Source organism: Lissotriton vulgaris, chromosome 1_1 (assembly GCF_964263255.1).
Source record: "Lissotriton vulgaris chromosome 1_1, aLisVul1.2, whole genome shotgun sequence".
NCBI classification, from domain to species: domain Eukaryota; kingdom Metazoa; phylum Chordata; class Amphibia; order Caudata; family Salamandridae; genus Lissotriton; species Lissotriton vulgaris.
In genome coordinates this window covers 370,024,753-370,041,566 of record NC_141685.1, presented here as the reverse complement: position 1 = coordinate 370,041,566, position 16,814 = coordinate 370,024,753, and the positions used below count along the sequence as shown (strand labels likewise).

Sequence of the window (16,814 nt, the reverse complement as noted above, 5' to 3'; positions counted from 1 at the left end):
TGCGTGGACTCTCCGGCCAGCGGGCACTTGTTGTCTCCCCTCTTACGATCCATTCCCTGGCACAAGTTGACCCTTATTTGGTGAGCCAGTGACTTCCAGTGAGCGCAGCGAGTTTCCCCTGCCCGCTTTTCCACCTCTGCCCAAAACCATGCCTCCTGAACACAGCCCTTCAAAAGGACACTTTAGTGAAAGACCAAGCGGCCATTTCCAAACTAGTCCTAAATATGCATTGCGCAGACAAATACAGACATCTAGTTGTTATGTGTCCAGGGCTGTCTGTAGCCAAATTTTTCCCAGCAACATTTTTTCTCTGAGAAGGGTGGAAACCGGAAAACCCTGGCACTGTCTGTTCCATCAATGAACTAGAAGGTTGTGCGCACCAAGCCCACTCGGTAGGTACCCCCATCCCCTGTTATTGTCACGTGATGTCTTCCCCGTGTGTTCCCAGACAGAGTTGGAGTTTAACAGCCGAATTCTGCGTTTGGAGAAGAGGAAGCGAAAACAGGCGCGTGTCCCGAGATGAGGAAAGAAAAGGGGGCGGTGCCGGCGGGACTGGACGCTGTCGTTCGAGCCCCAGTCCTATCCCCTTGTCCCACTTGACGTCTGTGGCTGTCAGCCCTGTTCCTGTCTGTCCCCCGGACCCACCCACCCTCCGGCGCAGCTCTCCCTTCACTGCAGCAGCGCAGGTGTACGGAGGCAGCACGCTGCTGAAGCGGGGACCAAACTCACTCACGCCCGGCGCCCGCAGCTGACCCCGGGGAGGAGGGATTCACGGGAGGCGCCGCTTCCCGCCACCCCCGGCGCGTGCCGGAGAGAAGCAGCAAGCTGCTGGAGCGGGGACCAACCTGCAACTGACCCCGGGGAGGAGGGTTCACGGGGAGGCCCCGGCGCACCGGGCTCGTGCAGCACAGCAGCGCGCGCCGCCCCTCATGGATTTCATATCATTCTGGAGAGTGAACGCCAGGACCCGCGACACCAGGTCAGACACCGGCTTCTTTCTAATTCTAGGTCCAATTCGTGCATGTATCATACTGTCAGGGTGGAATGTTAAATGCTCAAAAATAAAAACAACTTGTGCCCAGTAGAAAACTGGTAATTAAATGCATATGCCGACGAAGAGTATTGCACATTTAAACCAGGGGTATGTGGGCCATCTCAGCCAATGAAATATCGTGTAAAAGCCTGTTTCATTAAAAATTTGTTAATATGGACTTTCTCAAATGATTTTAGATTTATAAAAATAATGTCCAGAGTAAACCTCGTCATGCTGTTTGTTTCGGTGACTTTACATGAGGAAGCATATTCATTACCATCGTTACGCCATGCAAGTCTTGTGATATTTCTGTTATGTTTAGGGTAGTTGGTTGTACATGATGTGAAAGTGAAATATTGTTATTTTTTTTAAAACTGTTTTGTTTTATGTATTTATACCAGCACAAGAAAGCAAACCACGTGCTATGTGTTAAATTAAATTCACATGTCGATTGGAGCGGAGATGTTTTTCTCCTCAACAAAGCGTCACTAGGAAAAAAGGGAAAAATAGCCAGAAACGAACTAATCTGATTAAGACAACCTACTGGCAGCTGTGTGTTGTATTAAATGGGCGCACTGCCTACTCGTTTTATGTTTGAAAGGCACTAGTGTTTAATACAGCCCGAAGGCGGCCGTGGAGTTAAAATCCGCATTGAATATGTGCAAAATCCATGAAGTGTTGTTTGAGCCTCAGTGCAAGTAGTGAAAACGCCTTCTCACTGTTGGTCAGGCAGTAAAATACAACATTAATCAGGGGTTAATAGGCCTCTGGGCCCCGGTGCCACTGCAGCTGCTGCACTACTACTGATAGCTGCGCCCCTGTTTGAAGTGTGGAAATGTTGTAGGTATTAGAACGCAATGCTCTTCCACATGGACGATTTTATTTAGCATGAACTGCTTTTCAAATGCCCCACAGACAAAAGGCGATGTATGTTCAAATAGAAGGCTGCTGATTTTGTTTGGGAATTCGTACAACTAGTTGTGGGGATGCTCTGTACAACTGTACTTTTCATACATTGCCTAACCAAATAGGCATCGGTAACTTCACAAAAATGTCCGTCATTGAAACATCTATGGCAAAAAAATCAGAAGTGCAAAAGAAAACATTGATGGACGGAATGCTGACAATGCACCCCCAGCCACGAGGATCTGGGTTAAAGCCATCATTATTTTGCTCACCACACCACCCCAGTTTGGACCGAGCCATATGCAGATCAGTCTTGACCCTGTTCCTTGTGGGAACAGTCCAGCCCGAACTGCACTGTTCCCATGAGGCACAGGGTCAAGACTGATTTGCATATGGCTGGGTCTAAACTGGGGTTGCATGGTGAGCAAAAGAACAATGGATTTAACCCAGATCTCTTGACTGGGGATAAATGTATGATTTATTCAGCATTCTGTCCATCATCTGTTTGCATAGCACTATAAATTTTAAGTGGGAGACAAGACTAAAGCCACATTTTGTAAACAAAATATGAACACGTGGGGGAGGAGGCTCCCTGTATGTACTATGGCATGCTAAAGAAATCCTCCAATATTGGTTTGTCAACAAGTGTGTTTTGATCATTAGCATGCGAGTAACCAAACCAAAAACAAGCAAAATGTAAACAACAAAAATCACAGGCAATTGGGTGGCTGAACCTGTTAGGTCCTGTGTGATGACTTGCCACTGCTTGTTCTAATGTTAAGAGGTCTAGCCTATGCAAGAGCTATTGGCTTTGCCAATACCTTTTTAACCATGTCATACACCAGCGTGGTTGCTGTTCAGCATGGCTAAAAGTTAATGGGGTAAAGGAGAATGGAGTGGAGCGGTTTAGAGAGTCGTCGAGTAGAGTAGAGATATTAGTGGCGTGGAGTGTTGAGGCGGGAGTAGAGTGTCACAGTGTAGAAGTACGTAGAGTGAAGTAGCGCTGAGTGGCATAGAGTATCAATTAGAGTGTTGTGGAGTGGTATAGAGCAGAGTGGAGTGGTGTAGAGGGTGTTGCGTAGAATGTGTGTGACTTGCAGAGTAGATTGTTTTGGAGTGGAGTGGCATAGAGCGGAGTAGAGTGTTGTAGAGTCAAGTGGTGTAGAGTGGAGTGGCATAGAGAAGTGTAGTAGTGCAGTGTGTCACAAGATAGAGTGTAGTAGTATCAGAGTAGAGTTTAATGGAGTATGGGTCATAGAGTGGACTATACTAGATTAGTGTCGCAGAGTGGACTATAGTGAAGTGGCATAAAGTACAGTGGTGCCGAGTAGAGTGCATTGGCTTTGAGTAAAGTGATGTAGAGTGCAGTGATGTGGTGCAGAGTAGATTGCAGTGGTGTGAAGTGGAGTGGCACAGGTGGAATGCAGTAGCTTAGAATGCAGTGGTGTAGAGTGGACTGGTTCAGAGTAGAGTGAAGTGGGATAGAGTGGAACTGGTGCAGTGCAGAGGTGTAGAGTAGTTTGCCAACTAGATTAGAGTAGTGTAGAGTGGCATAGAGTTTAGTGGCACAGAGTGCATTGATGTAGAGTGGTGGGTGGTGCAGCATAAGGGGAGAGTGTAGTGGCATAGAGTGGCGTTGTGTTAAGTGGCGGAGAGTGCAATCTTGCAGAGTAGAGTGTCAGAGTGCAGTGGCATAGAGTGCACTGGCATAGTGGTGCAGAGACAGAGTGCAGTGGAGAATAATAGAGTGCACTGGCATAGAGTAGAGTGGTGTAGAGTAGAGCAGGGAGGCGTAGAGTGCAATTGTGCACAGTAGATTAGATTGGTATAGAGAGGATTCAAGTAGAGTTGAGTAGGGAATGGTGGCATAGAGTGCATTGGTGTAGAGTACTGTAGAGTAGAGTGGCGCAGAATAGAGTTCAGTGGCAGAGAGTGCAGTGTTGCAGAGTAGAGCGGCATAGAGTGCATTGGTGTAGAATGGTGCAAAGTAAGGTGACATAGAGTGCAATGGGGTAGAGTGGAGTGCACTGGCGTACAGTAGAGTGTTGCGGAGTAGAATATAGTGGCAGTGTAGAGAGCAGAGGTGTAGAGTAGTTTGCAGACTAGATTAGACTATACAGTAATACAGTGAAGTGGTGCAGAGTATATTGGCATAGAGGGCAGTGGTGTAGTGTATTGGTTTTGGGTAGAGTGGAGTGGCGCAGAGTAGATTGCTGTGGAGTAGACTTGAATAGAGTGGCGTAGAGTAGATTGTTTTAGAGTAGAGTGCAGTGTTGAGGAGTGCAGTGTCGCAGAGCAGATTAGAGTGGCTTAGAGTGGATTGGCGTAGAGTGCTGTGGCTAAGTACCTAAGAGCGCATTGGCATGGAGTAGAGAGGCGGGGAGTGGTGCAGAGAAGACTGCAGTGACGCACTGTGGAGTGGCATAGCGTTGAGTGGTGTTAAGTGGAGTGGGGTAAAGTGGAGTGGGGTAAAGTGGAGTATACATGGTGTGGTAGTGCACTGCCATTACAGACAGCACATTTTCAATTGAAATGAACAGTACATTTGCACAGATAGACAGTTTTACAGATAAACGTATACAGCACACATGATAATGTGCGGAAATGTCATCACCTGGTGTATTTATTTGTTTTTGTCATAATAAAATATTTGTTTCCACCACACTTCGGAATTACCAAAAAGTCTGCTTTATTTGAGCTCTCCATATTCTTTAAATATTTGCACAGTTCATATACAGACATTTGAATTTTGTATTGTGCTAGAAAAACAACACCATACAGTGCACCCTATGTAGCCAGCTAGAAAAAATAACATCCTAAAGTATTTCTGCCTTATGTGACATCAGGATTGTCATATAAATCCTCTCACTTTGAAGTCTGAAAAAGATAAATAAAACCCAAACTCTTTGGATGATGAAATCGGGCATTTGACCTCTGTCTTTGAATGCACAGCAAATGTGACCAGATAAGAACAACATTTAAAGGATTGTTTACAGAAATTCAGTACTGGTGGAAGAATACAGTAAATAGGTTATGGACAAAGGACGGGACGAACTCAAGCTGGACAGCCCAAAACAAAGCCAGCACACAAAAATCAAGCACATGTGAGTTACAAACCACAAAGGTAAGTAATGGGTGGAATGCATCACCAGGGAAACTGTCCAAATGTCCCCAAGATGTCGTAAGCAAACAGACGGCTCTGCTGTCTGATAGGCTTCGACCTAAAAAGATGTGAGAGTGAAATGTGATCAACAATTCTCAAGTAGTCCCATGATAACGTTCAGGTGTTGCACTCCTAGCTCTATTAGAAAGAAGCATAGTAAAGATAAGAGAATTTTGATTAAAAAAAAAACTTTAAAGCGATCTGCATTACGATTGTTTATGGGTATAGTGCAGTTGATCACAAAACCTGGCATGGCTGGAGTTCACATCCTTGACATGGGACCAATAACTATACAATCATATGTATATGTGTAATAACAAAACTTGACAAGATATGGGAGTTAAATATATATAAATCAAAACTGAGTGCGCTTCTGCAAGCAAACACTTATTACCAGTATGTCTGGCACCCAGTGCTTAATTTGTTACAAACTAAAAGTGTACAGAGGATCAGAGTTTTTCTTACGCGCTACTAAATTGCAAGTTGACGAATACAAGGCTGTTTAGTCTTTATTCTATATTATGCCTCTTTCTCTCACCCCTTATCCCCCCTCCTGTCTCTTTCTCTCACTCTTGTGGATTCTTTTTTTTTTTAATTCCCGATTTCTCCGCTATCAATATTTTCCTATCCATCTCTTCCTCCTTCTTTCTCCTTTTTTAAGGCGGGTATTAGCCACGACCATTTGATTTTACTAAAATTATATATAATATACTTGTAGGAACTTTTAAAGCCAGGTCTCTTGATTTATTGGTCTTTTATTGTGACATTCACATTTTTCTTCTGCGCACTACAGCATACGACATGGAGCAATGGTATGAACCTTTAGTCATTAGCTAACTTCACTAATGGCACGTTACCCTTTCACAAGGTGCACATCCACTGGCAAAGCAGTTTACTTAAGTGCCAGGAATTACTATGGCAATGTATGCTTTTTGAGACCAAAAATATTTTCACTATTATCCAATAGTTTTTTTTTCAGTTGACGAGTGCCCTGTGGCAAACATCATGGCAAAACAAATAAGCACTGACAACGTCAAAATGCTGGTGGTCAATGCTAGACCTGCTGGCTATGCCAGTGCTTGTTGTCTCTCGCTCTAGGTCAAAGTCTGATGATGAAGAAAAGCCTCAGCATCTAAAACTGGCTGCTGCTATCCCCCGATTAAAATCGCCAGTACAAATGTAGCACTTCTGACACATTTACTGCGAAACATACAAATAGTGCTTTTGGAAGAATGTGTAGATCACCAGATCTCCTCTGTCTTCCATAGCTGCAAGCTTGTTTTGTATCATGTGGGTCACCTTTGGACAGCTGTAGTTTACTAGCAAGTGGAGTTTTATTTCCTGCGTGCTATGTTTGTAGATCAATGTTTAGCATGGGAAAGTCACGCTTGCAAGTCTCCGAATCCAAAGTGCTGATGGGTAAAAGGCCAGAACTGGCTGAAGCAGTAACATGTGACATGGGTCTGCTTAGCAACTGTGACTTTGCATTGTGGCACCTTTGGTGTATTAAACACAGGTAATTGCTCGTGACCAAACTTTCCAACTCTTCTCCTTTTTCATTGCCTCTCCTCTCTGAAAACATTTATAACGCTTTCTGTTTCCAGAGTTATCTCACACCCTCTGTCCACTGCACAGTCTTCCATGTCCGGCGAAGCGGGGGTCTCATGGCTGCTGTTGTGCCCTCCTATAAATAGTCTAATCCATGGGATCTCTCGAGCCGGTTTTTAATAAGAAGCTGTGTGTATACAATTTCCCCCAGGAGGCAGGAAATCTTAAATACATCTACCGACGAGCAGCTGAAATCCAATAAGTGAAGAATGGGAGGCAGCATAACCTCTTCCCTGCTCGATCATGGCCTTTCTTCCTTTGTCCAATGTAAAGTGCCTTTTCTTTTGTTCTCTCCTTCTGAGAAAGTTCGTGGGAACCTGGGTACACTATAAAAACAAAAAAAAGAACTTTAAGCCTATCCTACATTGACAAGAAAACTGTAAGATATTTTGTTCACGGAATAAATAGCTATATAATTATTGGTTTGGTTGTCATACAAATGCAAACCAGTAGGTGCTCCTCAGAACGGCGCTGTGATAGGGTCTTGTGACAAGTGAAGAAACGTGTGCTGGTGTTTGAAACGGGGAACAGAGAATGTGAACAGAATAATAGTTACTTTTGAGAAACAGAGACTCAAAATTAAAGTACAGGGTTGAGAACTACAGCATGCATTGGTTTCAGTAAGCATGTGTATGTGTAAACGTTTCGACGTCCATCAAAGTGAATTCCCATGGGGTCTTTATCAGGACATGTGAGGGTAGCGACCAGCTAGGTACCAGGTCTTTGGGTATGTGAACCCTTTTACCTTCTATAGGCACTACCACTATCTTTACTGGACTCTGAACCTCCATGGTCAGGATGGCACGTTGTAGCTTCAGGGTTTTCTTGGCTTATTAGTCCTCCAGCTCTGACTGGGTCAGGCTGTGGGTAGATGCTACACTTCCCGCTCTCGACAGTGTCCTGCCCAGGTGTCGGCTAACATTTGTTTGTGACCAAGGAGGCCCCTTTGAAGAGCGCCACAAGTGTCATATGAAAAGCCCCAGTAGACTTGTCAAGAAGGATGTGAGCTATAAGGACAAAACATTTCAATGTAAAAATGATCCTCCCTATCCTACTTTGCATATTCTAGCAGGTCTAGAGGGGTCATCTCTGCCCATTTATGTTGGCCTATTGTTTTGTTTCTGGAAGCCAGTTCACGCCACATTGACGTCTACTTAATTGCTAGTTAATGGCTGGCCGAAGTGGGAAAACAACATGCAAATTTACCTTTAAAGGGGCATCAGTCAGTGCAAAGGTCTTTTTTTTTTGTGCAAAGTTCTCTTTCTGTAATATTTAGAATACATTCAACCGCACCATTGAATTGTAATTTTAAAAACTTTTTTAAAATAGTTGTTTAATTATTGTTTTAGCTTGTTCCATTCCCGAGATTGGGGATTAGTATGTTTAATATTATATTGCATCCCAGTGGTTTCCTATAAAACAGCCAAACCTACTACAGTGAAAAAAGGTTTGAAGGCATTGTCACTGTAAGAACATGTTTACCATTAAGCTTTACATGTACTACTTTTACCACGCCTTTGTGGGCTGTAAGGCCTACTTAGAAGTGACATAAATATTTTAAGAACAGGTTTAGGAATGACAAAAGAGGTACTTTTGACGGGTCGAATTTGCAAATAAACATTTTAGAGTCAGACCAGCAGTCAAGCTTACATTGTTACTGTATTGGCTGGAACAGTCTGTGCTGCAGTCCACTTTTGACATTTAACTTACAGGCCATGGGTACACCTTGGTACGTATACTAGAACCTTATTGAGCAGTTAAATATTGCAACCAGAAAAATGCACATTTCATCATGGTGAAAGGGGAAACACAAGCACTTTGCTGCTGGGTTGCGGGGTAAAGTGCACAGAGTTCTTCTACAGCCAGCAAAATAGTCAAGGCACCTACACAAAAGATAGTCATTTCCAGCTCTGCAATTTCTGCTGTCTTGTTACTACCTATTAGGTTGCCCTAATTAGCTTTAGCAGCTCTTACAAGAATCCTACCGTGTTGGCTTATATGAAATCTGACCCATTATTAGGGATTTCCCGGTCTTCCAGCGCAAATCAAACTGGGAACCGTATGGAATCATATAAAATTCCCAGGGAAGCAATTTACAGGCCATCACCTGGGCATGCACTAAATTATAAACTGTATTTGAATGTTCCTTCAGGTATTGGGGAGAGTAAGACAGGCTTCTAAAACCAAGGTGCCTATATCTTACATTTCTTAAGGAGTGCTTGCGACCACAGCTCATTCAGACTTACTTGAAACTTTTGTGGAACCTATATCAAAAGCATCAGAGAGGCCCCTAAGCAGGTACCCATCTCCCCACGCTTTAAGATTCTCAAACATGGAATTCTTGGGGAAACTGAATAGAAATTAACAGGAACTTTACAGGGAGTCGACTCTTGATGTATTCAAATATAATAAATATAGAAGAGCCTATCATTGTAGCCTAGGTTCTAGCAGCCATTGGGCAAGTAAAACTTTCTGATGTGCCAGGCCCTAATGGTTTAATTGTGCTTTTCAAGAAGTGCTCTGCGCCCAAACTCCTGCTATATTTACCACACTTTTTAATCACTTAAATACAGATAAAGAGCCTCATTTGGGTTGGTTGAGGGTAGCCTTACACTCTGCTTGCCAAACTAGGAAGAACCCAAAGCTATGCCCATGTTATCACCCAATTTCGCTGCTTAACTTGGATATTAAGATTTTTTTCTAAAGTTTTAGCCAAATCATTTTGACAAATCGATGCCAAATATGATCCATTCGAACCAAGGAGACTTCATACTTCACAGAAGAGCAAGAAAAAACACCAAGGTCTTATGTCTTGTAGACATTCCTAGGAATGAGAGACGGGAAGCTGCTTTCCTGTCCCTTAATGCTGAAAAAGCCTTTGATGGGGTGGACTGGGGAATGCTGTCAGATGTGCTGAAGTGACATGGTCTCGGCACCAGATTCCTCAGTTGGATTGTGGCCCTGTATTGTATCACACAAGTGAAGGCCAAGGTCAACAGCCAGTCTTCATCTCACTTGCCCTGTATCCCTCCTCCTCTTCGATCTCTTCTTGGAGCCCCTTCCATAGAAAAGTAGAGACCATCCTTGGGTCAGGGGCATTTCCTCCTGCCAAAATAAATGTAAGTGGACTGCCTTCACAGACCACATATTCACTTCCCTCCTTGAACCCATGCAGTCACTCCCAGCACGCATCCATGCACTTGAGGAATACTGGGCAGCAGCTTCCAAATGAATATGATTTAACCTGCGGGCCTGCTGCTGGTTGGAAGTTGGAAAGTGCAACACCCTTCTGCACGAAGTTTAGTGGTTGGGAGTACCTCAATTACTGTGCTACTACCAACCCTTCCAATTAAGATAAATGACTGAGTGGTTGAAAGGGGAAACCAATAAGCCGCAGTGCTTTATGAACCAGAACCATGGGCCTGATTTAGATCTTGGCAGAGGGGAATGCTCTGTCACAAACATGACGGATATCCCACCTGCTGTATTCCGATCCCATTATATCCTATGGAGATTGTAATATGGCGGATGGGATATCTGTCACGCTTGTGACAGAGTATTCCATCTGCTGCGATCTAAATAAGGCCCTTGGATACCAGGACAATGATTGGGGTGCGCTGGCTCCCTATGAGCTCATGTCATTGACTGCTCTTTGTCTCTCCAGTCACTAGGGCTGCACAGGGGATCTTGGACTCTGTAGCACTTAGAATGAGCCTTACCACAATCCCATTACCTCACAATTCAGCATTGAGTAGCGTCAAGGAAAGGGACACTAATGAGTCAAAGCATTTTTTAAAATTCTTTCAGCACCTATTGTCTAATAAGCACTAAGTCTTTCCAATTTACACACTTCTCAACTCCCCAATAATCATGTTGAAGCTCCCTTTTCAGATACAGCCGGAAAAAGATCTCCGCATCTAAATAGATAAAGGCCACTGACAAAATATTCAATCGACCCAATAATTTCACTCAACATGCCAGGGGTAAAGAGTGATTTTACGAATCTTTGTTCACTGGCATCTTACACTTCAAGGCCCCACGATATCAGGTGAATTCCAACGCTTGCCGGAAATGATGTGGTGAAGAGAGCCCTCTGCTTCATCTTCTGTCATCCCACCGACGGATGGGTGATATTTGAGATAAGGTCCTTATAGCTATTTCGCCAATCCATGGCTACAATGTAGACAAACTGCCTGCGTTGGATTTACTGGGCTGACCCGTGGAGGGATATAGCTCAATGACACTCCGGCAGGTAAACTAATAGAGTGAGTTCAGGTGGGTATGCCCACTTTAACCTTGTTACTAATGTTCATTCAATTAACCATAAAAACGATTGAAAACATATATATATATATCAATGGATTAGAATATATTTTTACAGAGAGATGCAATATATTCGTTCAGATAGTTAATTTTGCTAAACACTGGACCACTGAGTTAGACCGGCTGCCCAAATACCTGAAACCCTGTTTACTGAAAGTGGGAGGGAGCTCGTTTTTCCTTGCAGTAAGAGAGTGAGACCAGGAGGAGAGAGGACCAGCATGTCCTTGTGGACTAAGGGACATCTAGAGAGTGTTAGCTAGCTGAGATTGAGCTTGAAGTGCACTAAATTGTAGAAGGTCTTCCTGGTCCTTCATCACTGATGGGAAGCTTTGCAAAATGCTGTGCTCCTTGACTGTTCAGGCCGCATCTGCCATGAACATCATTTTGCCCAGTTGTGGATTGAAACTGCCTTGTGTGTTGAAACTGCCTTTGGCCCGGTCTTTGCCAAGATCTTCCTTTGTTCCGATCGTGGCTGCAGCTGTCATAAGCTGGGCAGAGCTCTGTCTGCCATAATCTTCGCATCAGCTCAGTCAGGACCACACCCAGTGACTTCGGCCCGGGCAGGCCCCACAACTTCTCCACTATCCAAGGCCACCACTGTGAATGGCACTGAACCTATGCCAGAACCACTGCATCACAGGACTGAGCCAGGTGGCCAACACAAGGCCTACGTGGCAGCCTTGGATTATCCTCGTTCACGGTAGCCCCTGGCCAATAGAGTGCAGAAGAACCACCAGTAAGGCTCAAAAGGAGCAAGGAACAGACAAGCACCTACTCACTGATCCACAAGAGCGAGAACAATTTTGAACTGAATGCACATTTGCATGTGGGAAACTAAGGCCTGCACCTGGGTCTGATTCATGCTTTTACTCTTCTGCTAAAATGGTGGGACCAGCAGGGGTAGAGTCATCCAGGAAGGATGTTCAAGGGGACCAGCTGTAGCATCTAAAGGAACGATTGCACCCTAAAGCACTGCTTTGTATGGTAAATTGGAGTGTGCCAGCAAGTAGGCAACTATATAAAGAATCTGGCTGCACGGTTTGGTGCAATTCTTAGTGAGTTATAATCGAATGGTGCCAAACTTTTAGAATAGCATGCAGCAAATAGCATATGTAGTCATCTTCAAGTCTCCAACTATCCGGCCCACAATATGGAACTGTCCAACTTCGGTCATGGAGGATTTAAGGAAAGATATTGACAAGGGAGTGGTGTGAACACTTGTGTTCTTGGACTAGTCCGTAACCTTCCACCTGGTAGATCATGATATTTTGATGGAACGTCTTGAGGCAGCAGACCCTTTTGGTCTCCATTTAAACTGAGTGTAAACATTTTTTGTGTACTGCGCACAAGCCATACAACACTCACCTTTTCAGCAGAAAGCTTGCCTATAAAATACTGATTCTCACAAGGCTCCTCTTTTTCCCCTCTTTTATTTAATGTGTCGGTCAGACCTTTAGTACAGGAACTAGCGGCGAGAGTTTGCAAACGACACACCTACGCATAGGACTCGCAGATCCTCCTGTGTTTGGATGATAAAACTTCCTCACAAGATCCTCGAAACACAATGTGTTTCATTTGGGGTGGATGGGAAATAAACATTTGAAGTTAAACCAAAAAAAAGAGATTGTAATGATAAACAATGGATTTGAACTTTGGATCCACCATTCCATGGCAATGAGTTTCCTACCCACTCCCAAAGATTCAATAAGTCTGAGTGTGATAATGGACAGCAACCTCTCAAAGAAACCTCAGATTGACTCTGTGATTTCAAAATGTATCTTTCTGCTCAGAGTGATTAAGAAGTAAGGAGACAGTGTCGTGTCTCTCTCTGGAAACTTTAAAAATGGTAATATTAGCACTTATTGGATCAAGATTAGATTACGTAGAATCTTCGTATTTGGGATTCATCGTAAGTATATATACAGATTACAAGCGGTGCAAAATGTGGCAGCATGCTTAATTTTCAAACAGACCACATGACAACTTTGTTGAAAATGCTTCACCATTTGCCAGTCAAGCAGATAATTCAGTTCAAGGCATGCTTTCTAACCCTCAGGACACTACATGAAATGGCACCTTAATTTGTGGTTAAGCGTATCACTCGATATAAACCCGCTCATGCCCTACACTCATATCAACTAATTACCTCCTAATAGCTATGTATGGTAAAGAAAGAACAGGAGGGCGTAGCTTCTCTGTGCAAACATCATCATTGTGGAATGTTCTTCCTTCATTCAAGTCCAAAAAAGTACTTGAAAACATGGCTTTCCAACAAGCCTATATTTGCAGAATCTGCTCTTTTCTAGCCTGTTATCCACTCTTCCTTATTCACACACAGATTTACATACTGCGCGCCAAGGAACCATTGGTGAATGTACACTATATCAAAACCCCTTAAATCAGCAACATAACATTATTGTGTAGTCTTTAGTACTGCTGGGTGATCAAAAGTGCTTTTTTGGTTTAAAATATCAGCACTGGGCTGCACATTGAAGTTACTCTGTCTGTTGGTTGATTGTTGAGAGCTTAGCTCCAAAACCTCACAGTACCTCCCTGAGAAACCTATGACTGCTCGCCCCGCTACCCTCAGAGTGAAGTGTGGAAAGGTTTGTACTTGGCCCAGTTCACAGCGCCAGCCTAGGACGAGACCCAGAACACCAGTGACCGACCACTTTCACTGGGTGTGGCCCAGTAGCCCTTGTCAGCCCTGTGACCCTCTGAATAGGGGCAGACCAGACCAAAACTAGTTGGGATTAAAAACATCTGTGAATAGTTTGGACGCTCTCCTCCAAGGGATGCCTTGAACAGATCTGTCAAATAGTATATTCTAAAACACTCTGGGCCAGAAGCATAAATCATAACATCAGGCGGTGCATACACCACTCCAGGGAGCTGCCGGATACCCCACTGACAGGGGTAGGAAGACTTTTGACAAACGGAGAGTTTCAAAATAGTACTCTATTTACCCCATTCATTCGACACAGTCTGTCACCACACCCTGCGCACACGCCTCCACGACGCACGGATCCGAGGCAAAACCCTGGACTGGATCACCTCCTTCCTCACTGGCAGAACCCAGAGAGTCCGCCTCCCCCTGTACCGATTCGAAGCCACCACGATCACCTGTGGCGTACCCCAAGTATCATCCCTCAGCCCGACACTCTTCAACATCTACATGACACCGCTCGACAACATCGTCAGAGCACACCACCTCCACATCGTCTCGTACGCCGACGACACCCAGCTGATCCTCTCCCTCACCAAGAACCTGAACACCGCCAAATCTAACCTCCACGAGGGAATGAAGGCCGTCGTAGATTGGATGAAGACCAGTCGCATGAAACTGAACTCGGACAAGACGGAGGTCCTCATTCTCGGCTCCACCCCCTCCATATGGGACGACTTCTCGTGGCCGACCACGCTGACAGCTGCCCCGGCACCCACTAACCACGCACGCAAGCAGGGATTCATCTTGGACTCAACGCTCTCTATGACCCAGCAAGTCAACACTGTCTCCTTCTCCTGCTTCAACACCCTCCGCAAGATTTACAGATGGATCCCCACCGAAACAAGGAGAACTGTTACCCAAACACTCGTCAGCAGCAGGCTGGACTACGGCAACTCCCTCTACGCAGGAACCGCAGCTACACTGGAAGAGGTGTGGCGCAGCGGTGGAAGAGGTGTGGCACAGCGGCCAGGCTGCCTGACTCCGGACCACAGGGTTCAGGGTTCGATCCCCGGCTCTGGCGGCAGGTTAGCCCAGCACCATGTGACTCTGGGCAATAGATTGCTTAATCTTCCCGACGGCCCCCAGCACCGGGACACCTCCATAGGAAGTAGCTGTGCGCTTTACAAAGGCTGGCATTTACACTTCAGAAGAGACTCAAGGCATACAAAACCCCTCCGCACGCCTCATCCTCGGACTCCCTCGCCACAGCCACATCACCACCTACCTTAGAGATCTGCACTGGCTCCCGGTCAACAAGAGGATCACCTTCAAACTGCTCACCCACGCTCACAAAGCACTCCACAACGTTGGACCAGCATACCGCAATGAACGACTGTCCTTCTACACCCCGAACCACCAGCTTCGTTCCGCCTACCTCGCCCTTTCCACTGTCCCATGCATCCGCCAAACAACCACAGGCAGAAGATTCTTTTTCCAAATCGCCGCAAAGACCTGGAACACCCTTCCCCGCCCACCAGCGTTAGACCCAGGACCTGCTGACTTTCAGGAGACTCCTCAAGACCTGGCTGTTCGACCAGTAGCTGCACCCCCGCCTACCCCCCGGCCCCCTCAGCGCCTTGAGACCCTCACAGGTGAGTAGTGCGCTCAACAAATGCTGATTGATTGATTTGATTGACTGATTAATACTAAAAACCCTCACAGGGGACGCAGCAGCCAAGTCAGAGGGAGTATAGTTCTCAAAGCAGATACAATGGAGACCGTAGCAGACATACAAACCACGTGGCATGTATTAAACAACAACAGCAGCAAAGCAAGCCTTCATCACACACAGCAGGTGCAACAAGAACCGCACCAGTGCAAGCTACCTTCGGCTACAGAAAAGGTACAGGATGTGCAAAAGGAGTGCAGGCTTCTTTCATACAGGACAAGTACAGCACAAGCATCATCAGTGCAAGTCTCTCGATCGCAAAGTGAACAGGCGCAGCATCGATAGCTGTTGTGCAAGATCCTTGCCTAAGATCACATGTGTGGCATAGTAGCATCTGTGCAAGCTTCAGGAAGTCAAAGAACAGCTGCAGCACAGCACAGGTCGCTACACCTTCTAGGGCTTCACGGGGCAAGCAGGGGCTACTGGGCCTCAGCCGCTGGGGATGGGCTAGTTTTCTTCTGATGTCCCTAGGGCTGCCCTATTATGTCTGTGGAAAGTGACTATGTACAACCACACCAGTGCTAAACTCTCACTAGCAGCAAAGGTAAGCGATTGCAGCCTTCTCAGAGAGATACTGTGGGTAAGTGCGAAACTCAGCAGTCAACAATCACCCAGCAGTACAGAAACTAAATGTCCAATCTGCAGACGTTGATCACTTGGCATAATAGTGTCCCATCCTTGACTTCTTGTGTTTACTCTTTGCTGCATTCTGGACTCCTTGCATATTTGGGGCATTCTTGACAGGTATCTTGCTGTCCCTGACATAGTAGTGGCACATCCTCCGACATATTGTGGACAGTCATGGCAGCATACTGGTTTCCATGACAATAAGTGCCATCCTTGATATGGGGGGCATTTATGGCAAAATGTTGGCTATGTCTGGCTTTTAAGTGGCCCCATCCTTTACATATATATCATAAGCATTTCGGGAGACCTCTGGCTAGCCTGGAATAAGAGTAGCCCTTCCTCGACAGATTGCAATATTCCTTGACATAATTGTGGACACCCCTGGCGGGGTAAATCGCCATATGATGGGATATCCTGCCATTTGACAATACTGATAAACGGTCATGAGCTTTAGAGCCAGTCATGGTACCACATGTGCAGGCTTAGTGAAAGGATCAGCTGTTATTTGTTGACCAAATATGAATTTGATAAAAATAAAAAATGTGCATTTTAATAAAAAAGACAGATTTTTATTGACTAATATAAGTATGTTTGCAGGCATTGATCTGAATTATCCAGGATTAAAAGGATGTATTGCAAGGTGAAATGCTTGGATTTTGAGAAACTGGCCAGCTGATGTGAATTAGGGCATTTCCACAATGTAGCTTATTCTGATCTTTGAGGGATAACTAATGCCAAGTTTAGGCTGTGTATTTGA

At 45.1% G+C, this 16,814-nt stretch overlaps 1 protein-coding gene across 1 annotated transcript in view; it reads left to right on the top strand.

Moving 5' to 3' along the window:
* Positions 1 to 882: 882 nt before the first annotated feature.
* Positions 883 to 16,814, top strand: part of TTC39A (tetratricopeptide repeat domain 39A) — a 668,968-nt gene continuing 653,036 nt past the window's right edge. Inside the window, exon 1 of the mRNA XM_086952421.1 lies at positions 883 to 979. Coding sequence (XP_086808547.1) covers positions 930 to 979 — 50 coding nt within the window. The 5' untranslated portion in view covers positions 883 to 929. The remainder of the gene's footprint in view (positions 980 to 16,814) is intronic.